The 27,741-nt window shown below is 38.4% G+C and overlaps 1 protein-coding gene across 1 annotated transcript; it reads right to left on the bottom strand.

The window, feature by feature from the left end:
- Positions 1 to 502: 502 nt before the first annotated feature.
- Positions 503 to 21,974, bottom strand: si:dkey-37g12.1 (atrial natriuretic peptide receptor 1). The gene is made up of 27 exons (XM_067442650.1): positions 21,857 to 21,974; positions 21,466 to 21,660; positions 21,252 to 21,373; positions 20,849 to 20,938; positions 20,618 to 20,763; positions 19,063 to 19,184; positions 18,814 to 18,960; positions 18,557 to 18,711; positions 18,334 to 18,469; positions 17,996 to 18,087; positions 17,751 to 17,880; positions 15,605 to 15,683; positions 15,105 to 15,204; positions 12,976 to 13,068; positions 12,740 to 12,817; positions 12,527 to 12,631; positions 11,112 to 11,183; positions 10,846 to 11,002; positions 9,079 to 9,231; positions 8,784 to 8,958; positions 7,240 to 7,383; positions 3,500 to 3,623; positions 2,811 to 2,879; positions 2,564 to 2,738; positions 1,327 to 1,425; positions 1,051 to 1,142; positions 503 to 659 (listed from the first exon to the last, which is right to left on the bottom strand). The coding sequence occupies exons 1-27, from the start codon at positions 21,861 to 21,863 to the stop codon at positions 612 to 614; spliced, it is 3,105 nt and encodes a 1,034-aa protein (XP_067298751.1). The 5' UTR covers positions 21,864 to 21,974; the 3' UTR covers positions 503 to 611.
- Positions 21,975 to 27,741: the final 5,767 nt, after the last annotated feature.

Raw genomic sequence — 27,741 nt, 5'->3', positions numbered from 1 at the left:
GACTTCTAAGAGACACCACCCAATCATGTTGCCAATTGACCTAATACGTTGCAAATGGTCCTCCAGGTGTTCCTTATTATGCACGTTTAACTTTTCTGGCCTCTTATTTCTACCTGTCCCAACTTTTTTGGAATGTGTAGCTCTCATGAAATCCAAAATGAAGCAAGATTTGACATGACATTTCAAAATGTCTCACTTTCAATATTTGATATGTTATCTATATTATATTGTAAATAAAATATAAGTTTATGATTACTAAATTATTGCATTCCTTTTTTAATCACAATTTGTTTATTTAATATATATTTGCAATGATTTGGCAATGTAAGATTATGCAACACCTCTGGATTACATATCACTATAATTTTATTTGTACAAAATTCGTGCTATATATAGTACAAGTACAAATTTAACAAAATTAAAATAAAAAACCACACTGAATATGACAACAACAAGGACGCCTTAAGAAGTGTAACGTTTTAAGTTTCTTTGAAATAAATTATCACTTTTATTTAGCAGGGATGCATTAAATTGATCAAAAGTGACAGTAAAGATATTAAATTTACGGTAAAAAGTATTACAAGTAACATTTTCAGCCTTTAAAAACAGGTTTAGTGGTCCTCTCCCGAAAGCCAGAATGTCCTCACCAAGCCCTTTCCCTGAAATGGAAGAGAACAGGGGCAGTTCCGAAGCTTTGAAAACTTGTTAAGAAGAGGCTATTGGTCTATTTATAGGTCCTTACCAGCTGTGGCTCGTTACCGAAGAAATATTTCAACTCTTTCTGAAATTATGTTGCTATGTATACATAACTTTTCAGATATCATTTTTTTCATCCTTGATTGTAGTTATGATTTCATTTTATTGCATTATGGCTTTGTAACACAATGGAATTGTCACTGTTAGTACAAGTAATGTTAAAGCACCAATCCTAAAATAAATGTGTGAAAAGAGTCCGCTGAGCGATTGTTCAGACGCGGTGAGACAGGGGAGATGAGCGCGAGATGATGTTTTCTGATGTGAAAGAAGTGACAGAAACATTACGTAAAGTACCTTTATATGGATGTCACCTCGCAGTTCACAGCGGAAAGTCCTGAAAGTGTCAAGGAGAGACTTGGTTGAACTGCTCACATGGATCTTCAGTGCTGGAGAAGGGAAAAGTTAAACGTTATGACACTTGTCTACGCTATTATGTAATCATCAAAAATATGCTTAGGTCCAGGCAGTGGCAAAATCATGCGACATCAATCACATGGGATTCATGTAAAAAAAACCTTTGCAGATATTTTACTTATCTACTGTCAGCACATTCTTCACGAGTGATCTTACGTAATCCATATGTCTCCATCCTGGAGGCCGTGTTCACGGTGTCTCCAAATAAACAGTAGCGTGGCATTTTCAGACCAACAACCCCTGCGACACAAGGCCCTGTAACAAACAAACTGATTTTTTTATGATTCTGCATTTTTCCTCAACCTAGTTTTAACAAACACATTTTAAGTTACTTCTATTCCTCTATTGCAGTAGTATGGTTTGCAAGCCTAAATCAGCTCTTAAATGGCGGTGTTATGTAATATAATGTACAATGATGTATTTTATTTGAAATGTCATAACACAAGTTGGCAAGTTCACGGCACAAATGCCAGAGCGGCTGACAGCGTAAACACTCCTCTTATGCATAAATTGACCAATCAGAATGAATATACAAATGCGTCATTGGTTTTCTACTGCAAACACATCTGAAAAAGGCAAGAGAGAGAAGAAATAAAATGCACTGTATAATCCTTTTGTATAAATAACCAGTCATAATCAAATATGAAAAGTAGTCTACCAAACCTGAAGATGGAATGACTTGTTTCCTAGATTGTGACATAATGTGAAATATAACAAATGTAAAATAACTGGTTTTAATAATATACTGACAATTGTAATTTATTTCTGTGTGGGGAAAAGCTGAATTTTTAGCATCATTCCTCCAGTCTTCAGTGTCACATGATCCTTCGGGAATCATTCTAATAATGTTTTGAAACATTTCTTATTACTATCACAGTTTAAAATAGTTGTGCTGCTGAATACTTTTGTGGAAACCAATTTTTTTTTATGAATAGAAACTTTGAAACTTTTGAATCACAACACACATTTTGTGACTTTTCAGGGCAGAAAATCAAGTGGACAAATGAGAGGCGGTAGTACCGAACACTCAAAGTTGAGTGGCAACTTTTAAGCTGCAAATATGTTTCCATGCACAAAGCTGTGGTGTAGGATGAGGGATTTAAAGTTTATTAAATATGGCTCTTGCAGACAAAATACATTTGCCAACCTTGCTCTCGAACTCGCTATGGTTGAGCACCACTGATTTGTTGTATATTTCATATTTTAGTAAAAGAGCACAAAAAGTCCACATGAAAGTTTACTTTTATGTTATATACAACATCATTTACAACCCAGTACCAAAGTACACTCATATCCTGAGCCCATTTATTTTTCCTGATTGATCAGGGTCGTTGCAGGCAATTGAATATACAAGAATAGCCCAGCCAAAGAGCTGTCATCATCCAGTTATTACCTGAATGGACTCCAATGCGGACCCTCAGCTGCTGCTCTGGTACGTGCAGACTGTGGAAGCTCCTCATGCCCTGCACTATAGCTAATGACATTCTGGCTATTTCTTTTGCATGGTCGTCTCCATTTCTTATAGGCAGGCCCGATACTACCATGTAGGCATCGCCAATCGTTTCTACCTGGATACAGCAAATGAAACATGAAGCAACTCATTCCCTACAGTGGAAGGGTGAGGCATTCAAATGGCATACCTTATAAACATTGTGGTTGTCAATGATATTGTCGAAGTATGTGTACAGGTCATTCAGCAAGTTCACAACCTACAGGAAAGGAAACAAGTGTGCTCAGTTTAAAGTCAGCCTATGGATACAGTGATATCCAACTCTCTTACAGAGAGTTTCTGTAAGATGACAATAGCTTTCCATTGTGGTTGAGCTGTGGGCTTCAGTATCATCCAAATATAGCCTCATGTGAATGTATTATTTCCACTTTAAGACTCAGGCGAGCTAGCGAGCCAACAGCTATGCTAACATAAGCCTGATATTCGTGACAGAGTGGAGTTTTCGGCACTTGAGCCATGTGATATAGTAATGTCAGGAGCTCTCATAGGACATATGAGACCCATTCCAGAGCTTACTATGTGGGTATTTGATCTTACAACATGCCCCTACACAAACACACACACACTTGTTTAACAAGTCCAAGGTATTTCAAAGTCTTGGACAACTCAAGAAAGACAGCAGCTCCTCAAGCCTGCCCAAATGGCTCTGGACATATGTATTGTTCAAAATTTGATCGAAATTCGTACAAATGACCCCCCATAGGAGTTTTTCCTTTTAAAACCTCTGTGAAATGTTTTCAAAATGCAGCCAAGTCCACTCAGAAAGTACTGGGCAGAAGTTCTCTGAGATGCTGTTTGAGTCTTGGTGTCTTTCATCACCTGCATTGGCGTGAGGGATGCTGACATGGCTGTGAAGCCTTCAATGTCACTGAAATAGATGGTGACGCAGTCGTAGGTCTCTGCTCTCACTGTCTTTCCCGCTATGAGCTGAGCAGCCACAGATCTAAAAATATGAGAAAAAAGACAGGCACTTTTCAAAGGCAGGTTTCAAGTGGAGGCCTTGGTGATGTTTATCACTGGTCTGGTCACGTAGGCTTGTCGTTAGGCCAGGTGCAAGCAAGTTTTTAGTAACTGAAGTGTTGGGGACGAATTCACTGAACACTTTTGCGCTCATGTCAACACAAAAACATGCAACTTTATTCACTAAGCATTACGTTTAACTAGGTCTTAAACCCACAACTGAAAACTCATTATTATTAACTCACCAGTCATTCCAAATCTTTCATTCATCTTCAAAACCCGAATGAAGATACTTTTAGATGTATAATTTTTGCCTCTCCTTTGAAATATGACAAACAGAAGCTCAACCTCAAACCTTTTGCATTCTTATGCGTCAAGCAAGTATGGTTGAGCTTTCGTTCACCATTTGATGTACTCAATGTACGTGTGTTGATCAGTGTTTATGTGTGAATAAAATTCAATTAAATCTGTTCATCAAAACAGTGATTGCATATCTTCAGAAGACTTGGATTAAAAGAAAACGAATTGCAATTATGTTTACTGTTTTGGGTGAATGGACTGTCAATGAACAGAGAAATTACTCAGATTTCATAAACAAATATATTCAGTTGTGTTTTGAAGTAGAAAAAAGTCTGACAGATATGGATTGCTATGAGGGTGAGTAACTGACAGAATTTTCTTTTCTTTTCAACTCTATTAAATGTGCTAAAACATAACAGCAACACATTTAAGTATATATTTTTTTCAGTTCAAACATGACATTTCTGTATCTAAATTACATTTTATTATAGATTTTTATGAAGTAATAATATGAATGTATGAAGTAGTATTCATCATTTTCTTTATGTAGATTGTTATGTAGTTTATTAGTTTGCATGATCACTGCAGCAATAGTTCATCAAATGACAGACGAGTAGCCTGATGTGGTCATACTCAATTCTAGTCAGAATATGAGTCTGATACTGCTCCATTTGGCTGTCTTTATGGGGTGTTTTAACCAATCCAAGAAAGACATCAATTGGATAGATCTACAACCAGTCAGAGCAACGCATAACATTAGTTGTCAAATAGTTGTCAACAGAACTCAACTGCAGTGTTGCCAAGTCCACTTTTTTTCTGCGGGTTGTTTTCCATGTCCGTGGGTTGAATTGACCTCAATTATGTGATATATAAACCGATGCAAATTTTAGCAGGCAACCTTGCCAAAATAACACACATTTAACCCCCAAAATGCCTTTTTTTTTTCAAGAGAACCCCCCGAGAAGCTATTGTTTTGGGCTAGTAGTTGGCGGGTTGTGTTGTAAAAACTTGGCAACTCTGTCTGCACGTGCGCTGGAATAAACGATCTTTGCCGGTGGTGTAAAAAAAAGAATTTAAAGATACACAGAGTACTTACTCAACATGATCATCATTTCAGAGAGAAATAGTGAAGGTGAATGCATATACAAACAAGCCCTCCGTTTAGGATTTGAACAAATTCAATCAAGCGCCTTTTATGATGTGGATGATTAGTTACTGTTTATCATCTGTCCATCATCGTCTAAAGCCCGTCCTGATGATTTCATTGGTCCGAACAGTTTCTGTTCGGGCATAATCACTCTATGGATCAAGTCCAGACCGAACTGCCTGAGCTCAAATGATGTGGGCAAGGCTGAGTTCAGCTGGTATCCAGGCTAACAGAAGATTGCATTAAAACTCAAGCATAAAGTCTCATCAATTTATGGATTACCAATTGCATTCAGCACAAAATATTTAGATTAAGTGTTAAATGGATAGTTCACCCAAAAATGAAAATTCTGTCATCATATCTCCCTCAAATGGTTCCAAATCTGTATGAGTTTCTCTCTTCTGCTGAACACAAAAGAAGATATTTTGAATATTGTCGGTAATCAACAGTGGATGGACCCCATCGACTTCCATAGTATTCGTTTTCCATGCTATGGAAGTCATTGGTCCTCATCAACTGTTTGATTACCCATATTCTTCAAAATATCTTGTTTTGTGTTCAGCAGAAGAGAGAAATTCATACAAGTTTGAAACTTTAAAACTTGAGGGTGAATAAATGATGACCTGTATGACTGTATGAGAGGAAACAACTTTCCATAACAGCAGGTGGCAGTAGTGTGTATTCATCATTTAAAAAGGCATGCTAGCATTCGGTTTTTGCGTTCCACTCCCCTATTAGACACACACTTGTAAACTTCCCTAAGCACTTCCCCTCGGGGAATCCCCGCCGCCATTTTAAAGTGCGTTCCACTTCGTGAAGTGGACGAGGGAAGTTTATATGGACAGAACCTTGCTCCCGCGATTTTGACCGAGTGAGCGAGCCGGATCTCACGAAAATGCGTATAAATAGCATGTATGCGCCAAAATGAGTTTTGGCGTGCGTATGGTACGCGGTTTTTCGCGTGCATATGATACGCACTTTATGGCGTATTATACATACGAACCACCCTAAACCTACCCAAGAGCGTGTCATATGCACGCCATAAATTGCGTATCATATGCACGTGAAAAACCGCATACCATACGCACGCCAAAACTCATTTTAGCGTATTCATTCCACGAGATTGCAAACTCATACCATTTATACGCATGACCATGAGATCGTGTTGAGTGAGCAGGTCTACTTCATATGTAGACTTCAGGCAGCTTCATATACCACAATGCAACACTATTGTGACGTCAATATCGCATTTAATTTACCCCACCACAAACAACTATGATATTTTAATCAATTAGAGAGGTTTAGATAAAGGGGCTTGAGGGATCAATTATCAGTATTTAACCTGACAAAAATGTTTTATTAAATGTTATCCCCATTATATTTCCCCTGAAACAGCATTAAGAACTTTTGTAATGATACCTTGGGCCATTGCCTAATGGCCAAATGCATTATTTAAATGCATCATTTATTAAAAATATAAAAATTAAATGCATCATTATATTAAATTTTCAAAAACATGAGGAGAGCATGGCAGATCAACATGCTACCAACTATATTTCTCTCGTATAGGGTAGGAAATTTAACTGAATGTGGAGGATTTTAACTGTGACGATGTTTGACAGGGCAGTTTAAACGGTGACGGTGCACGTAACTTAACGACAGAGTCCGTTAAAGATGATGAAGTAGTGTGTCCCAAAGCTTGCATACTCTTCTGCTACACACTCAAAGTATGTACTTTTTCTTCACAAAAAGACTGCATACTATTTCGTCATAGTATAATAGGCGAAATGGGACGCAGCAATTGTCATGTGCATGCTTGCTTTACTTCCATTTTTAATCTTGTGAACTGGTTCACTAAACTTAAACTGGTGTGGACCATACCACAAAAAAAAGGTATAGATGGTCAACAACGGCCTGTCATTGGCCAATGGCCAACCATTGGCTTGATGTGTCAGAGCTTATGTGCATATTTTCTTTTGCGAATTAGGTTAAAACATCAGTTTTATGGCACAGTGGTATGATTTCATGATTTCTATGACTCCATACTTAACCACAACCTTAGTATGAGATAGTAAATGAAGGAACTGAAAAAAGTGTTTTAATAGAAATAAAAGGCTTTTAGGCAGCATTTGGTTATAATCTGGAGCATTACCGTGGCAGCATCTGTGTGAGTAGTCCCTCTGCCCGCTTCTTCTCTTCCTGGAGTTCAGCGGTACGCTCACTAACTATATCCTCAAGATTACACGCATACTGCTCCATACGGGACAACAGGTTATCTAGAATGTTCTCAGACCCCCTGGGAACACACACACAAACAATTAGCAAAAGTAATTTAATATTATTACTATTAACTAGCTTTAGTGCTATCACATTAAAGGAGCAGAAGCAATTCTTTATTGTCTCTTCAAGGGACCATTCTGCTGCAAAATAATTATTATCAACACACAGTACACATAACACAATTGGTCTTTTAATCTGTCTTTCTCTTTCTCTCTCACGCGCCCTTGCACCTCTAAGTCCAGTATAAATGTTTAGCGTGATACGTTGTGACAGTGTTGTTCTCACGAGACTCTGTGCTCACTGGGTTGTGTGTCTCTGGTCCCCAGAGTGCTCATATCCTGCTTGTTTGTCTACCTGATTAAGCACTGTGATTTGTAAGTGTAATTAATGATCCTCTGTGTCCCTGTCTTGTTGTTCTTCATTACCTCAAAAGTGCTCATTAGTCAAAACTGCCCTCATTTTCTAAGCTGAAACAAACACAAAGAGGAAGAATGTGCAACTGTTACAGTATCAAGACAGCATTAGATTGGAAGGGAGGGATAGCGATACACTAGTGATGTCTCAGCAGTGATTGTTTAAAGTGGCTTTAATCAGACTTATCTCAGTGTTAACACTGCCTTCACTTGGGAATCTTACTCTGTAAGTGGGGAAGATTGTATCAACAGAAACTCTAATAAAAGTGCAGTCCGCAGAGGAACATAAATGTCAGAGAGTCTGTGGATCTCTTTGTTTTGGTATGTGGTATGCAAGTGCCAAATATCAGTTGCCAATGTTTTGTTGTTTGTTTGTTTTTTGCCTGATTTCACTGACAAGGCTTAAAGGGTTAGTTCACCCAAAAATTACATTTAATGACTAACCCTAATGTCGTTCCACACCCGTAAGACCTCCGTTCATCTTCAGAACACAGTTTAAGATATTTTATATTTAGTCCGACAGCGTATCTAAGTGTATGCACACTATACTGTCCATGTCCAGAAAGTAGTAGTCCATATGTGACATCAGTTAGTTAATTAGAATCTCTTGAAGCATTGAAAATACATTTTGGTCCAAAAATCACAAAAACTACGACTTTATTCAGCATTGTCTTCTCTTCCGCGTTTGTTTTCAATCTACAAACAAAGATTCAAACGGTCATGAATCAGCGTATTGATTCATGATTCAGATCGCCAATGTCACGTAATTTCAGCAGTTTGGCAGTTGACATGCGATCCAAATCATGAATCAATTTGGAGGATAAACGGAGGTCTTACGGTCATTAATGACATGCATTTCCTTTTTGGGTGAACTAACCCTTTAATAAGCAGTAAAAAAAAGCCGTTTATTGAGGCAAAAGTCATAGTTAATAGTCAGTTAATAATGAGAATTGGACGCTAAAGTATTGGACCCATAACATTATTGCTCTGCTTCATAACTGACCCATTAGGACACATTTTTTTGATGGCAGTCCTGAGAGATGAGAAGTCTGGTCTCTCGGCAGGTTTCTCTCTCCAGCAGCTGAGCAGGAGACCCTCCATTTCCTCTACACACTCTGCTCGGTCTATGTGCGGCCTCAGTGGGCTACAGCCCCCCGATCTGACCCTCTCCACAATCTCTGAAAAACAGACAGGGAGAGAATCTTTCACAGGTGTCCATCTGCAATGGTTTACTTTAAGATAGGCTTTAATATAAGAAAGGGGGTTATGGAGAGAGGGGGTGGAGTGTATTGCCATACCTCTAGCACTGAAGTGGCTGTTTGGGATGTAGAAAGGCCCTCTGCGATATACCACCTCTTGAGCGATAATGGCAAAACTGTAGACGTCCCCTTTTTGAGTGCCATTAGCAGCCATGGACTGCCTCAGCAGCTCTGGGGCCCTCCATAGCAGAGCTTAAAATGCAACACACATATTTAATTACAGAGCTGACAAAACGTAACTACGTGCGAATTCCAATCAGAAGTGAACATTCCTAGGCCCTACTCACTCCGAAGGGCAGAGCCTTTTAAGTGGTCACTTTTGAGGGAGCTGGGCACATTTGTGTTTCAGTGAGTGCGTTTACATGCACGTTCTTAAGCCGATTATGCCTAATAAGTTGACAATGAGCATAGTCATGTAAACGTGGAAACCGTTTTCTTTTATCGGAGTAAGGTCTTAAACGTCGTAAGCATAAACCGGTCAGGGCAGGCAGTTATTTGCCTCTTACCTCGATTTCGCATGCATGTAAACGCATTAACCTGCTTTCTGGCGGCTTATTAAAGTGCGCATGTGTGATGGGAGACAAAAACGCAAACTTAGAGCAGATTTAAAGCCATCCAGACAGAGCGAGCTAGCGCTTTGCATGAAATAAGGATAGATATCACTAACACAAACTCTTTTAGGACCCGGAAAGTTATAAAGATGTGTTCTCATCTCATGCAGCAGAAGTAGGAGAGGTTCAGCAAAACCCTGCATCTGGAACTGCATAGGATAATATGAGACGTAAATCTCCCGCTGACACGATGCACGTTTTATTTAACATCACAACTGACGTAACATTTGGAATACTCCAAGGCAGATACGGACATTATTATTTTTGACGTCACTACAAGGAAATAACCCGGTTTATTAATAAAATCATGTAAACGCAGTTTACTTGCATTATCAGCTTACTGGTGTGCAGGTAAACACGCTCATTGTAGCCATTTAGAACACACTTGATAAGGGGAGCAACCTGTAATGTTACCATTATCTGTTCTTGCAACAGGAATTTCATATTATTGCGCTTAATGTACATTTTATACATTTTATAATGAAGTTTTTAAAATATGGTGTGTGTGGTCCTGGTATTCCCTACGCAATGGGGACCAAATGTCCACACTAGTAGCAGTACATTTTGACCTTGTGGGGACATTTTTTTCTGGTCGCGATGAGAAAACAAAGCTTATAAATCATACAGAATTTGATTTTTTTTTTTTTTTTTTTTTTATGTAAAAATGTAGAAAGTTTTCTGTGATGGGTAGGTTTAGTGTAATGGGATAGACCATTACATCTATGGAGAGTCCCCACAAAGATAGCAAACCAGACATATGTAATGGATATACTATTAATACATGTGTGTAAAATATCACAAACAAAACAACTTGAATTATTCTGTTTATACATTAACACTCTCGCAGCATCTAGCTTTAAAATGAACTGTGATGACGCACCATCCTGGGTCACATGACCATTAACAATAAAAATGACCATCGCATGTTGCCTTCGCTAACAAACTTGTGGAATGGCCCTTTGTGAAGGAATTCAGATGTTCACTTTCACTTGGAACTACCCTACAAATGGTATCCCCTTCCTGAAGTATCCTTCAAGGTGCAAAAATACCATTTGGAATTCACCTTAAAACTATAAATATCTTTTTGCATATAAATATGTATATGTGTTTAATGTATTGAACTCTAAATCAGATATAACTTTTTCTCTCTCTCTTTCTATAAAACATTTTTGGAAGCTCCACATTTCCAATTTACCAGTCCAGGGGTCAAATCCAGGGCCCTGCTCTGAACGCCTCAGTGCGTTGAGTCCAAAATCAGTGACCTTCAGGACAAAGCGGCTGTCCACCACACAGCTCGATGATGAGAGGTGACCGTGACAATGCAGGGGACTACGGTGCAAATAGTCCATGCCCTACAAGAGTCAAAATTTCTCCATCACTGTTTTATATTCTACTGTCAGCAAAATCATTTTAGATATTCTATTGTCAGCAAAATAATTTTAGACTATAAGACACAATGACCTTTACAATGTCCAGCATGAGGGAATACTTAAAAGTCCAGTCCAGCTTGATCGACTCATTTTTCAAAATGTCCTGCAAAGTTTGGAGGTAAAAACCTTTTGTTACAATGGCCATTCGAAAAAGAATAAGATACCATCTTCACATGAGCGGACAGTTCAATTCTGACTGCATTGCATTTTATTAAAAGTATGCAGTTTTAAAAAGTTTTTTAAGTTCACACAAAAATGAAAATTCTGTCTTTCTCCTTTTTTTTGTAAAGCTAAAATTTGTACACAGAGGAAAAAAAAACTAATACAGACAGATTTAGACATAACAAGGCTAAATAATGACATAATTTTCATTTGTGAGTGAATAATTCCTTCAAACTAATTTGATTTTAGCCATACTAAAAAGGTAACAATGAGAAAAATCCTAATGATGTCTTAACTGTCTATCAATATATAGCCACTAAGCCATGACATTAATTCCAGGAGGCTAATCTGCCCTGAATTCACTTTGAAATTTGTTTTTTTTCTTTTTACTTTAATTTAATTTACTTTAATTCTGTCATTAATCACTCACCCTCATGTCGTTCGACACCCGTAAGACCTCCGTTCATCTTCAAAACACAAATGAAGATTTTTTTGTTGAAATCCGATGGCTCAGAAAGGCCTTCACAGCCACAATGTAATTTCCTCTCTCAAGACCCATAAAAGGCACTAAAGATCTCGTTACAAAGCCCATCTCACTACAGTGGCTCTACAATCATTTTATGAAGCGACGAGAATAGTTTTTGTGCGCATAAATAAAAAACACACTAAATAATGACTTATATATAGTGATGGCCTGTTTCAAAACAAATTCAGCCTTGCTATACAAGTCGTTATTTAGTTCACACAAAAACTATTCTCATCGCTTCATAAAATGATTGTAGAGCCGCTGTAGTAAGATGGGCTTTGTAATGACGTCTTTAGTGCCTTTTATGGGTCTTGAGAGAGAAAATGACATTGGTGTCAATGAAGGCCTTTCTAAGTCATTGGACAACAAAAATATCTTAATGTGTTCTGAAGATGAACAGAGGTCTTACGGGTGTCGAACGACATGGGGGTAAAGTAATTAATGAGAGAATTTCAATTTCATTTTTGGGTGAACTTACCCTTCAATGAGTAAAAATGACTTGAAGATACATTGCCGTTTTATTCTACAACACAAATTACACACATCCATTCCTGTTTAGAAGCTGCTATGTATGTGGAAATCAAGTAAAGACTACACCAAAGTTACACTCATTTAATTCATAAATCTAAAACTTCCATTATTAAAAACCCATATGGAAAACCTGAGGGAATGCATGGTTCGAAAATGCCATTTCCCAACCATAACTTCCTTATAACTGATAGAAAAGAAACAATTATCTTAATGTTGCGCAACAGCACCTGCAGACTTCCTTTAGGGCAGTACTCTGTCAGGACGAAGGGTTCATGGGTCTCTATGGCCACTCCAATAAATTTGCAAAGATTATAATGGGTCAGATCTCTGTACTGAAACACACACACACACACACACACACACACACACACATAGAGGTGTCATAGTTTTGTTGTGACAGACTAAAATCAATATTTGCCAATGTTTTAAAAAGATTTCACCTGTTTGAGTTCTGCCAGCAGCTCGGTGTTCAGATCAGTGCTTCTTAATTTCAGATAGCAAACAGAACAAATTGTCCCCTGAATAAGAGAGAAAATAATTCAAATAAATGAACTATGAATAGTTTTATAGGGCAACTTAATCATAGCCATTGAATGTTTTGCATAAATAGCATAATTGTCTAGCCTAGAAATCTAGACGTAATTATGTTTAATTACTAAGATCCCAAATACTTCACTTTGTAGACTGCGGTTCTGTGTGCTGATGGCTTGTCTTGCATGCTGCTTATGATAGATTCCAAAGAAGTCTGAATGGATTTGGATCTGTTGGACTGAACCAAAGAGAGAGAGAGCCTATTAATATAATATATTCAATCATAATGCATATTAAATACAAAATCAAAAACAAAACAAACAAAAATCACCAAAAAAAACAGCATTGGTTGAGGGTAACTCTTTAACCCTCATGTTCTTTGTAACAAATCCTTCCTGTGGTGGCAAGCAGCGAGGCGAGGGACCGTGAGAATTGGCCGGTGGCGAGTGTTAATGAGCGCCAGCTGCACGCCACACCGGTCTTGTCTCACGGCGGAGTGACGGGAGCATAAAAGGAAGCGCGGCGACAGTGGAAGAGGAGAGAGAGAGAGGACCAGGCCTGGATATATGTTATGTTTACGTTTTTTTGTGTGTGTGCGGGCAGTCGTCCGTGAGGGGCTGCCCGCGTTACTTTCATTTTGTTTATTAATTTCGTTTGTGTTTGTTTTGAATTAAAAGTTGTTGAATGTTCGCCGTTTCCGCCCCCTTCCTTCCCATATTAAATTTATTACTCTTCCGTGGCGAGTTGAAAAAATTTCTATTTTTTCTAAATCCAGAAATCTTAATTATACAGAAGTCCTAAGAGGCCATGGACTTGATTTGTTTGTCTTGTTTTTTGTGATTACGACTTAAAGGGATAGTTTACCCAAAAATGAAAATTCTGTCATTAATTACTTACGCTCATGTCGTTCGACACCCGTAAGACCTCCGTTCATCTTCAGAACACAAATGAAGATATTTTTGTTGAAATCCGATGGCTCAGAAAGGCCTTCATTCACACCGAAGTCATTTCCTGTCAATTTGATTCATGAATCAATACGATTCATAACGTTCGAAACTTGTTTTGAAGTCGGCCCATCTCTATATAAGTCGTTATTTAGTTGTTGTTGTTGTTTTTTTGCGCACAAAAACTATTCTTGTCGCTTCATAAAATGATTGTAGAGCCGCTGTAGTGAGATGGGCTTTGTAACGACGTCTTTAGTGCCTTTTGTGGGTCTTGAGAGAGGAAATGACATTGGTGTCAGTGAAGGCCTTTCTGAGCAATCGGATTTCAACAAAAATATCTTCATTTGTGTTCCGAAGATGAACGGAGGTCTTACGGGTGTCGAACGACATTAGGGCAAGTAATTAATGACAGAATTTTCATTTGTGAGTGAACTAACCCTTTATTGTGATCTTGAGATAACAAAAGTTGTTTTCTCATTATCACTACAAAACCCACTGCACTGGAGTCTACTGTTGCTATAGCAACGAACACAATTGTGGATATTTCAGCTAAATGTTTGCTTTGCGCATGCAGCGGCCATTGTAAGCCCACAAGACGTAACATAAAGTGTGCAATTTTGTACAGGGCCATCATGTGTGTGCTGGGGTGGTGCGCATGAAACAAACATGAAAACCAGACTTCATTCGCCTTAACTGAAAGCATATTTCTGGATCGTTTCCTAACATATATATAGTGCGTGCCATTCACCATGCAGAAAATAGTAAATGTGTGAACAAGGGACCAATTTTAGCCGCAGCGTCATCTTTATAGTGTAGGGGACGGGGCTTTCAATTCTAGAGAACATTTGATTGGACAGTCTGCGATGATGTAATCAAAATCTGTGATCCATTGTAACAGAAGAGAGAAAGTTTTGAATGCTTAGGCCTATATCTTCTAAATGCGACTGCGAGCCCCGCACATGACATGCAGGAAAAAATAGTAGGCTCAATCGTGCACATGATATATTAACTTGTTCCCTTGGTTTATAGATCGTGCGCATGATTCATAAATCAAGGGAACGAATTAGTAAATCGTGTGGACAGTTTAACAAGTCGAATGAACAAATTAGTAAATCGTGTGGACAGTTTAGCAAGTGGAATGAACAAATTAGTAAATTGTGGGGACGGTTTAGCAAGTTGAGGGTACAAAGTTGTAAATTGTGCACATGATTTATGAATCGAGGGAACGAATTAGTAAGTTGTGCGCTCTATTAACTCTTTTTTTTCTTGCACGTCATGCGGGTCTCCGTATTACTTAATCCACATATGATGCACTAATTCATCTCAAAACCTTTGCTGGCACGGTTGAGGAGTGGTGCTCCATCATTATGACATCATCAGCATTGATTGTCCACAACATCTTGGAGGCTTCCTCCTGGAGTTTGTACTTCCTGGCAATAAAAATGTATTAGTCTGGAGAATGGAGAAAATGTAAGGATGTATTTCAAGCAAATAAAACCTGAAATGCTGAGGAAAAACTAAAGAACTGCGGTGGTTTTGACTGAATAAGGCCTGCATTTTTGGACATAAGCTTGAATGCTTTAGCTGAATTTAGTAGTTATCAATTCAACAGAAAGTTTCAACATAATTGAAGTATTTTATGCACAATTTAAAGCCAACATAAATAAAAATGGTGTAACTAGCAAAAACGCTTTCTTGGAATTGAAAACAAAGTATATACCCCATATTTATGCCAATATAAATGTTATAATTTCGACGCTTGGTTCAGCAATTCTAAAGGTGCAATCTTAGAGTTTTAGAGCAGTCAAAAATACACACTTTGACTATTACCTGTATCGAACACAGACTGTAAGTGTTCCTGCAGCCACCAACCCAGCAATAATCCCCAAAGCAATCAAAAATTTTCTCTCTGAAAATAAAACACATACATTTGTAATCTGCAGGTCTGCTATGTGATTAGCACACACACACTCGGTATCAACATCCAACTACGTCCATTTATAGAAGTATGATACAGCAAGACTTGAAGCGGCCAAGGGTAATTCTGTAGGAATGCAATATGAATCAGTCACCTTTTCAGAATTCTGATAAAAGGATTATATTTGGTTGCATAAGACTGTCCTGACTTTATTACTTCGACCTGTTAGCTTCGGGGAGATACAGTCAGTGAATAGCTGAGAAATCTATATTGCCGTTGAGTTGAACATTTGGGTCTGGCAGGCAAGTTCTTTTCCCTCCCCTTTTTTAATCAAAATGAGGGTTGTGGGGCAATGCCAAAACTGAAAATCAAGGAGTGGGAAAACAAGGGCTGTGTGGTGGGGTGTGAATGTGCTGATGTGAAGAGCGAAGGTGGGCTTTTGGTGCCCCCTTCTGGAAACAAATTTACTGCACTGTGGCCTCTGACTGGCCCCTTGAAGAAGTTGATAAGCAATAACAGCATGAACACACTTCCAAACTTCATATCATATTGCTGTGAGCTATTACCACACAGACACTTTACAAATTAGTGAAGAGTGGGCCAATACTAAAATACATTCAAAAGCCTTGAGGCCATGAAAGTCTCAAAATCAACATAGGCTTATTGGACAAATGTCCCTCTACCTAAAGTTTTACAAAGTTCCAAAATCTGCACAATTTTCAGCAGTAAAACACCAGCCATATGATTACTGGGGCAGAATATTAATTAATAAAGACTTATTTATGTGGTTCCTTGAACAATACTATGTAATTATCACAAAACAATTTTACCATAGTGCTTTACCAATTGTAACCTATTACATTTTGATGCCTTGTGAATGAAGTTTTTATAAAAAGAGCTATAAAAAAAAGTAGAAGTAAGCTAAAATGGCATGGTTGCTTCAGCAAATGCGTCTTTATCTCATGTTTTCTTTCTTGAACACTATCTGGTTGGGTTTAGGATTTGTTTCAATATACACTATATTTGCGAAAAGTATTAGACACCCCTCCATAACATTGAATTCAGATGTTCCAATCACTTCCATGACTACAGATGTATAAAATCAAGCACCTAGGCATGCACACTGCTTCTACAAACATTTGTGAAAGAATGGGTCGCTCTCAGTGAATTCAATGCGAGTTTCATGGAATGGGTTTCCATGGCCGAGTAGCTGCATCCAAGTCTTACATAACCAAGTGCAGTGCAACGTGTTAGATGCGGTGGTGTAAAGCACACCGCCACTGGACTCTAGAGCAGTGGAGATGTGTTTTTTGGAGTGACGAATCATGCTTCTCTGTCTGGCAATCCAATGGACGAGTCTGAGTTTGTTGGTTGCGAGGAGAACTGTACTGGCCTGGCTGCCAAGTGTAAAGTTTGGTGGAGGGGGATTATTGACTGCACTACTGCATTATTGACATGACTGCACACCAGTGCACAAAGCAAGTTCCATGAAGACATGGATGAGCAAGTTTGGTGTGGAGGAACTTGACTGGCCTGCACAGAGTCCTGACCTCAACCCGAAAGAGCACCTTTGGGATGAATTAGAGCGGAGACTGCAAGCCAGTCCTTCTCGTCCAACATCAGTGCCTAACCTCAAGCGCTGTGATTGGTCTATCAGAACCCCTCCCTCAGGGATACGCATGCTCCCTCTGCATGTGTAACTGCACGGCACTGGTCTGTGGTCCGTGGAATGCAGCATTGTATTAGTCGTCACAGTAATTTGCAATAAAGAATTTCGAGTAAATTGAGTACTCCGATTGAATCAAAGAATCACATAACAGCCGTAGGTGGTACATTAATTGATGTGCAATAGAGCATTAACCTTTTAGCTCCATTCCGAATTCATTTCTGTACACATAATACATACATACCAAGGAAATAAAACATTGCAGATTCAAGTTCATCTGTTTTAGATAAAGCTGAACATGCCTTTACTGGACATTTAAATTTGAAAGTGTGGCGAAACGTGCAAGAAGCAATGTAAGACATACAGCCTTCAATGAGCCTGGGGTCCATTACCTAGATTGATGCAGAGTTCTCCTTGAAAGCCACAATCTGGAGAGTCTTTAGGAGGAGTTGTCCGTCCTCCAGGCCAGTGGATGTGAACCCCTTTTACTGCCTTATATGTCCCAAAATAGTTGGCAATGATCTGTGTGGAGAACCCAATAACCCATTCGACCAATGTAATTCAGAATAGCAGAGCATGGCTTCCATTGGTTGTGCTTATGGTTGATCTAAGTAGTGAGTAAATGGAAGAACCTCACCTGACTCTGGTTACTACTATCTTGAATCTGTTTCAACATGTAGTTTAACTCACGATCTCCATTTGCATCAATAGTTACATCTCCTTGGATACCTGCATAACAAAAAGTCACAAAGCATTTACTATAATGAAATCCTGTCAACTTGATGGCAATTTTATTTACAATAGGAAATTACATAAATTGTTGGTGTAGGAAGGACAATGCTCAAGTACACCTTTTAACAAACCCGAAATAGGCTACCTTATAACTCTAAGGTCTGGGAAAGAGTTCATTATTACAAATTTGCACATTGTTTGCAACCCAATTGTGAATATAGATATAGTTTAAGCTCTGCAAACCAGCAATGGTCCTGTTCCACATTCGGCTAGTGATGGCCAAGCCGTCATATGGGTTTCCACTTTCTGCCAAAGTTTCATTTAATGCCTGGGCATACAGCCATACAGTATCATGGGCTATGGCTGCTAGCACTGACACCTGTTGAATTTAAACAATTGAAGTCATCATTAAACTCATCAACAATTGAGCATCCAAACCAACATCCAGCATAATGTAAAATCCAACCTTTTCATGAGAGGCATATGTGTATCCAAAGTCTATTTTGGATCTTCTGATGACATTCTCTGAGAAGGCCTGATACCGTTTGTCATTGGGTTTATACAGAGACAGGAAAAACAGAGCCTGATAAGCTTCCTTGGCCGCTGAGTCATATTCATCACCTGAGAAAGAAGAAAACCATGCACTATAAAATAGATCAAATTCGGTAATATCTCACTTTATTAGGTTAGCAAAATCATTGCTTTTGAGGTTCTGCAACACACCTTGTTTCCAGTCAAAGCTGCCAAACAAGACCTTTTGCTTGTATGGCTCGAAACAAAAGAAAATGAAATCTCCATTGGTCAGGCCTTTCTTGTGAGCTTCAATTAGCAAGCTGCGGACCACCTTACCATGTGCTGATATGACAATAACTGTACAGGGGAAAGCACAAACAATGGTTTCATTGTTTAGTTCCTCACAGGTTTTGTGAGAATACATTCTCATTTTCATTCAAAGAGGGATTTTTTTCTTACTGCGAGAGACTTGAGCCACCTCAGTTAAGACCCAGGACCAGGTTGATAAAGACCCTTGGGAGAGTGAGCCATGGATCTCTTGATACCTGGTCACTGTGATATTATTGTGCTCTGCTTGATACCTTTGAAGAAATTAGGTTTAATAATGAAGACAAAAATTTAAGTGATAACCACTTTTCTCAAATAATATAAATATAACTTAATAATTGAAATATGCATAAAAACTGTAATGGTCTTAACCATTTTAATCACAAATCACTAGTCAGGAAATTAGAAAAAAAGTGCACAAATACCGTATTAACACAGCAATCTCAGCAAAACTTGCAGACAGCTTTTTATAGGAAGACAGATCAACAGTAGTTGAAAAATTTCTCCCATTTAGTTTGAGTTTAGTGCAAGAACAAATATTCACTATAGGATTCAAATCTGGACTCTGACCTTGCAAAAACTTGAGCCTGATTTATGTAGACGTCTTCTCAAGCCATCTATTGGTTGTCTTCACGATTGGGGGAGGAACATTGTCTCGTTGAAAAATGACATCTGATCATTCCTCTTTAGATAAGGACTTTTCGTTTGTGGCAAAGCAAGCAATGTACTCCAGAGCATTTCATTACTTTTCACAGTAAAGTAGCTCACCGATGCCAGCAGTTAAAAAGGCTCTCACACAATGACACCTCTTCCTCTACATTTCACTGTTGTAGAGATGCACTTATTACTATTGCATTCTCAGCAGATTTTCAAAGACATCGCTCTGAATGTCGTGTTTCATTGGGATTCATCACTCCACACACAACTCCCCCATATTCTGCCAAAAAACAGTTTTTTTCTTCGACAGCAATGGCTGTTTAAGTAATGCGTTTGCTTAAATTTGGCCAATTTCCTGACCAATAATTTGTGGTTAAGACAATAAAAGCTAGTTTTTATTTATTTATTTGGAATATATGGTTAAAAAAGGTGGTCGCAAGATTTACGTTTTACAGATTTAAAATAAATTGACGGGGAAAAACATGTAGGCCTACATTTCAGTAACTAAAATAATGTAAATAAACCAAATTATTAAAATACATTCTTCACCTTAAGCATAGTCTGACAACCACCTTAAAACACATGCAGGTGGTAAAGAGAAAACAATATCAATCAGCTTTTCCACAAGCTGAGGTTAAAACTAATATGTAACACCATCATGATAACACATGATTCTAAAATAATGCAATAAACTTTAATTTAGGAACATAAGATGTAGCCTAAAATAAAACTATTTTAATGAAAACCCATCAAATAAAAGCTGTCACACAGAAAGTTCTGGGAATGGCAATTTATGTTTGTTTTTTTCCACAGTAAACTCTAAGATGTCATGTTTTACAGTATTTTACTGTAAAATGATTTGGAGTTTTACACAGTATAGGGTAAGATAACTTACTGTTAACCAATTAACAGGTTTTTTGACCATTTACATTTAAAAATATATTTTACCGTTATGGTGTACATGCAGTGTATAATAAATGTTAGTATAGGCTACAAAGATTTTTCCACATCTTCATGGTACATTACATACTTGATCCCCTCGGCGGGAACAGTCCAAGAAGGTTTGCTGTCATGGATGATGCCTATGTGCTGCCAGCCAAACTGTTTACAGATTTCCACAACGAAAGCTCCTAGTTTAGTGAAAGGTCCAAACACTCTTGTTAAAGTCGGATAGGCCTGAATTTAAGGGGGTCAAAAAAGACATTTAGCAACCAAAGGCATTTTGCGATACACGCAATGGTAACATACACATTAAACCGACCTTCTTATCTAGAAACTGTTGCTCTGCACATACGGGACTGATGACAGCGATGTTCCAATAAGCTGCCAGTTTAGCAGTCACGGCACAGACCTTGAATAAAAATTAGCAACAAATGATAATACTCAATTTCATACACAACGAACATTAGTCTTGTAATGATGATATCTTGTGACAAATGAGATTATAACGAGTTTTGTAATTACTTTTTGATAGCCCTTCGTGCGTTAAAAGTCCATTTTAAGCTTTAATTGGAACTGTGTTCATGTGGAAGACCTTAATGCCTTAATCTGAGAGGCTATTGTCTGAGTAATGATATAATGAGTGAACTAGCCGTATTTAAATTTTGTATTTAGTTTGACCTTCAACTGTCTGGGGAGTGAGGCTGCATTAGGCAAGCACGTACATTTGAGCAAGACGGTCCGATGAAAGCGCTGTATTTCTGTTTTTGGTAAAGCGCCACGATTTTCCCCGGGCCACGTAGATCATTGCATTCATCATCCACGTAATGGTAATCCAGATAATGCCCTGACACAAATCATTCAACATATTACAATAAAGATGATATATAAATATTACTCATCTTCCTTTTATACTTGGTACAAATATAGCTCACTGACCTTGCAGTAGGTCCGGACTGTTGTTTACAGAACTGATAGCGACAAGAGCTCCAGCCCCAATCCGACCAACGCTGAAAGGAATGGAAGTGTTGGGCATGGAGATCAGCAAGGTGAATCTGGTGCCCAGACTGAGAGGAACCAGGGCCATCAAAAAGAGCAGAGAGACAGGAACTCCCCCGAAGTGCTTCATTAACTCTAGATGACATATTAGTCTAAATGTATGTTCATATTTTACAGTGTGCAAAATATACTGTGTAAATATCACAAAGAATGTAAACAAACTATGTACAGATGTATTTGAATACATAGTATCTAATTTGATCATTGTCAGTGGTAAAATCACTTGTTCTATGAAGACGAGCTTAAGAAATTAATGAATGACTGTACTTACCACTCATTCCTGAAGAATAATTCCAGCTTCAACACAGAGGATGTTCAAAATTAGTCAAACAAATTCAAAAAGGGACCTTGCATCAGAAACTACCTGTATCGAGGATGGGAAAATATCCAGTGGCAAACTGTGGCCATATGGTTTAGCTCTGAAACCAGCCATCCAAAACAGTGATCTCCCCAGAGTGACTATAAATCAAGGGTCTCGTATTAATACTGCTCTGTATCTCAAGCTGTGGTGCTCCTCTGACGTTTGTTTGTAGCTAAAAAAGCATACGAGTAAACACTGGTCTGCAGATATCTATGGGAATTCTCATATCTATGAGGTCAGGACAAAAAAAAGTGTTGTCTGTCAATGCTTTGAGTGCTAGAGTAGTTTTGGCTTTTTGTTTAGACAGACATAAGGGTTCTTTTTTTTAAATGTGAGGGCTCTCCTTATGTTTCATAATAGCAAGAAAGTAAGGAAATATACTGGTGTGAGCGCCAACTTCCTGTGTCTCACAGAAAAACAGCAAGACGAATATAAAGTATATACTTAGCACATTAATTAACAATTATAGATCAAGGAAGCCAATCAGCTCAAGAGTGAGAGTTAAAATAAGAACAGTGTCAGCTCCCTGCATAAGGCTTCTATATCGTGGGAATGCCCTCTAGTGTCTATCCATTCCACAGGGCAGAGAACATTTGAAACCTCTCTCAAAACACTAAAGCTGAGCACCATGACAAAGAGAGATAAATGGTAAGGACATTTTTACCCAAACAATGTATTTTAAAACAACAAATTCTATTTTGGGGTCAGTTTGTGTCACTGCACAAGTACGCAGGGGAATATAAATGCCATACTGGAATAGCGGAGACATGTTTCTGCTTCTGCTGTTAAGATTCAGTTCACATTTTCAGGGGGGAAAAGTAGCATTTTTCATAACATGAAAGATAAAACTTGTTTATGTTTATGTTTATGTATATATATATATATATATATATATATATATATATATATATATATATATATATATATATATATATATATATATATATATATATATATATATATATATATATACACTCACCTAAAGGATTATTAGAAACACCTGTTCAATTTCTGATTAATGCAATTATCTAATCAACCAATCACATGGCAATCAGGGTATTCAATGCATTTAGGGGTGTGGTCCTGGTCAAGACAATCTCCTGAACTACAAACTGAATATTAGAATGGGAAAGAAAGGTGATTTAAGTAATTTTGAGCATGGCATGGTTGTTGGTGCCAGACGGGCCAGTCTGAGTATTTCACAATCTGCTCAGTTACTGGGATTTTCACACACAACCATTTCTAGGGTTTACAAAGAATGGTGTGAAAAGGGAAAAACATCCAGTATGCGGCAGTCCTGTGGGCGAAAATGCCATGTTGATGCGAGAGGTCAGAGGAGAATGGGCTGACTGATTCAAGCTGATAGAAGAGCAACTTTGATTGAAATAACCACTCTTTAGCATTTGAGAAGCCACAACACACACAACCTTGAGGCGAATTCACTACAACAGCAGAAGACCCCACCAGGTACGACTCATCTCCACTACAAATAGGAAAAAGAGGCAACAATTTGCACAAGCTCACCAAAATTGGACAGTTGAAGACTGGAAAAATGTTGCCTGGTCTGATGAGTCTCGATTTCTGTTTAGACATTCAGATGGTAGAGTCAGAATTTGGCGTAAACAGAATGAGAACATGGATCCATCATGCCTTGTTATCACTGTGCAGGCTGGTGGTGGTGGTGTAATGTGTGGGAGATGTTTTCTTGGCACCCTTAGTGCCAATAGGCATCGTTTAAATGCCACGGCCTACCTGAGCATTGTTTCTGACCATGTCCATCCCTTTATGACCACCATGTACCCATCCTCTGATGGCTACTTCCAGCAGGATAATGCACCATGTCACAAAGCTCAAATCATTTCAAATTGTTTTTTGAAACTAAAATGAGTTAATTGTACTAAAATGCCCCCTACAGTCACCAGATCTCAACCCAATAGAGCATCTTTGGGATGTGGTGGAACTGGAGCTTTGTGCCCTGGATGTGCATCCCACAAATCTCCATCAACAGCAAGATGATATCCTATCAATATGGGACCAACATTTCTTAAGAATTAAGGCAGATCGAAGGCGAAAGGGGGTCAAACGCAGTATTAGTATGGTGTACCTAATAATCATTTAGCCATATTTGACCCAACATTGGGTTAAAACAACCCAACATTTTTTAGAGTGTGTGTATATATATATATATATATATATATATATATATATATATATATATATATATATATATATATATATATATATAATACAATTACTTTAAATATTTAAATAGCCTAGTGTAGGAGCCATAGTTACTAGTTTATTTAATTTTTTATCAATTTGTTTATTTAAATATAATTTTGTTGTTGTATTATTAATTGTTTATTTCTTTGAGTGTGTGCCCTCTATAGGTGAAGTAAATGTTTAAGAGGATAGGCCACCCCTGACAGGAGGGGGGCGCTGGTGCAAGAGCACACAGTCTTTTGAACGTGCACATGGAGAAAGCCTGAAAGCGGCCTTGCAGTTGTTTGTTTGTTTTATGCTACAATGCATCTTTATTTTGACTTAATAAACCTCAGTTATCGTTAAGAAACATCAACACGCCTCTTGGGTTCAATTCATACTACTTTGCACGCGTCCGAAATATTGCATCATCACCTCTCACAGTGGCCAAGAAACAAGAGACAAAACTGGAAATTTGAAGCTTGTTTTGCCGCTACAAAATGTCAAAAGACTAGCTTTGAAAATGGAATAGGTTTGAGAAGAAGAGGATTCTTAAAACTGAACATTAATGGAGGTTTGAACTGTTTGAGACCACATGGCATTGGAAGCAGCAAACAAAGGAAACTTCTCAAAGAGGTATGTGCTTGTGGAAAAAACATGCTGAGTTAAATTTGAATGTTATTGGAAAGACTTTCAAGTTTGCTGAAAACTGTGGATGAAATGATTAATTTGATGGAAGAGTTCAAAGGTTTTAATTAATGTGATTTTTAAAGTGAAATCAAAGGAAATTTGAAAAGTTTGTCTTCGGAAAGAGGAGATTTGCATGTTTGAGACAAAATGGATGAGTCTGATCTAGAGCAATCACCAAGCTCAGCTCAAAAGGACTTGAATGAGGTTGCTGCTCGTTTGAAAGCCTCCAGAGCAGGCAAGATGGCACACCTTACAAGACGAATGAATATTATTAACTCTTTGATGACTGCTGCTGAATATCTTGAAGAAGTAAAGGGAAACATGATGAAGTTCAATGAGATGTTTGTTGAATTCAAATCTCTTCAAGAATCATATGTACAAGTGTTAAGTGAAGAGGACAAAGTTGAAGACCTGAAAACCTGGTATGAACCAAGAATGACCCAAGTTGATATGTTTGTTTCTACTGTTGAGAAGTGGATGTCTACTATTCAAGAACCGGACTCTCAAACTAGTACTCAAGTTTATTCTGCTCTAAAAGTGACTGACCAGCTAATTGATGAAGATAACACTTCAGTTGTTGCATCTGTGCGTAGCAGTAGATCTAGCAGATCTAGCAGATCAAGTGTGTCAACATCAGTTTCAGCGCGCATCTGTGCAGAGGCAGAGAGGGCAGCTTTACGTGCCAAAGCCGATGCATTGCAGCAAAAACATGCTATAGAGACAAAAGAAGAAGAACTTAGAAAGATGAAGGAGATGTGGGAAGTTCAAGCTGAAATTGCAGCCAACACAGCAAAAATTGAGTATCTCAAGAATGCTGAAAACCCTGAAACCAATGGAGATGCAGTCACAAAAGATGCTATGAATGTGTATTGTGATGAGGTGATGAATAAAACTCCATCCAGTGCAACAAACACACAAGAGGTGCGTCCAAAGGAGTCTGCTGTTCATGCACAACTCTCTACTGCACCAAGACATTCCTATCCTCAGATTAGCAATGCAATTCATCAATCCACCTCTATGATTGCTGATTCGAAATCATCTGCACAAATCTCTCATACAACTCAAGCAAGACCACTACAAGGTATTCACTCAATGTCATCTAATGTCACACAAGTGCCTGATCTCGCTACAGTTCTTCAAAGACAAAACAACTTGACTGACATGCTTGTGAAACAACAACTTCTTTCCACCTTACCAAGAGGAGAAATGCCAATCTTTAATGGAGATATCCTGCAATACAGGTCATTCCTTCACTCTTTTGAACATATCATTGAGAGTAAAACTGATGATAACGCAGACAGGCTGCACTTTCTCATTCAGTACACAAGGGGGCTACCACAGGAGCTCGTAAGAAGTTGCCAACACATGTCACCGGGCAGAGGTTACCAAAAGGCAAAACAGCTATTGAAAGAACACTTTGGTAATGCATTTAGGATTTCATGTGCTTATATTGAGAAAGCACTTTCCTGGCCTTCAATAAAATCAGAAGATCCAAAGGCTTTACAGGCATTTGCACTGTTTCTTAGAAGCTGCTGTAATGGTATGGAAGACTTGGAGTTCATGGAAGAATTAGACACAGTCTCCAATATGAGGAATATTGCCCTCAAGCTCCCATACAAGCTCAGAGAGCGGTGGCGCACGAAGGCATTTGAGTTACAAGAGCAGAGGAGAAACAAGATAAAGATGGTAGATCTTGTCAGTTTCATTGAAAAACAAGCTAACATTGTCTCAGACCCAATTTTTGGGGATATCCAAGACTCAAGCCCAAGTAAAGGAAAGCCTAAAATCTTAGTGAAGCCCAAATCCAAAGGCAGTTTTGCGACCAACGTGCATGTGAACTCACCACAGACCGCTTCTAAAGATTCACAGCCATCATCATGTTGTCTCTACTGTAACAATGGACATGAGTTGATGTCATGCTTGCAGTTTGAAAAGCAGCCACACAGGGAAAAGATAAACTTCATAAGACAGAATGGAATCTGTTTCGGGTGCCTAACCAAAGCAGGACATGTGAGTAAAGACTGCACAAAACAGCTAACCTGCACCGTATGCAACAAACAGCATCCAAGTGTGTTACACATCACACCATTGATATCATCTAAACAAGTGAAGAAAACACCTGTGAGTAGTACACAGGTGTCGCTTCAAGATGGTAAGCATACTGGAGTCAGAAACTCTCAGAGTTACACAGAGTGTTTATTGTCAATTGTACCAGTACAGGTTAAAAGTTCTAAAGGAAGTAAGATACTGCACACGTATGCCTTTCTTGATCCTGGCAGCTCTGCAAGCTTCTGCACAGAGGATCTTATGAGGAAACTCAACATTACTGGAAGAAAGACCAATATTCTTCTTCGAACAATGAGCCAGGATAAGTCTGTGCCCTCGTACGTCATCAGTGGGTTGGAAGTCTCTTCATTGGAGGAAAATAACTTTATTCTATTACCAGAAGTCTACACACAGCAGAGCATGCCCGTTGACACCTGTAACATTCCCACAAGGGAAGAGCTGTCTAAATGGCCGTACCTGAGTCAGGTACAGTTTCCTAGGATTCCATCCAAGGTGGAGTTGTTGATTGGAAGCAATTCTCCCAAAGCCATTGAACCTTGGAAGGTCCTTAATAGCCAAGGGGATGGACCATATGCAGTTAAGACCCTGTTAGGATGGGTTATTAATGGTCCTCTACAAGGCAAAGGCACAGCAAACAGGGGTAGCTGTGATAATGTTGTTGTTAACAGAATTTCTGTCTCAAACTTGGAAGAAATATTGATGCAACAATACAACCATGATTTTAATGAGCGATCAAGAGAAGACAAGGCTGAAATGTCTGTTGAAGACAAAAGATTCATCATGATTGCAGAAGAGTCAATCAAGTTGAAAGATGGACATTACACTCTTGATCTACC

Source organism: Pseudorasbora parva, chromosome 4, assembly GCF_024679245.1.
Source record: "Pseudorasbora parva isolate DD20220531a chromosome 4, ASM2467924v1, whole genome shotgun sequence".
Classification (NCBI taxonomy): Eukaryota; Metazoa; Chordata; class Actinopteri; order Cypriniformes; family Gobionidae; genus Pseudorasbora; species Pseudorasbora parva.
Note: the sequence above shows the minus strand (reverse complement) of the source record. Positions and strands in the feature narration are given on the sequence as shown.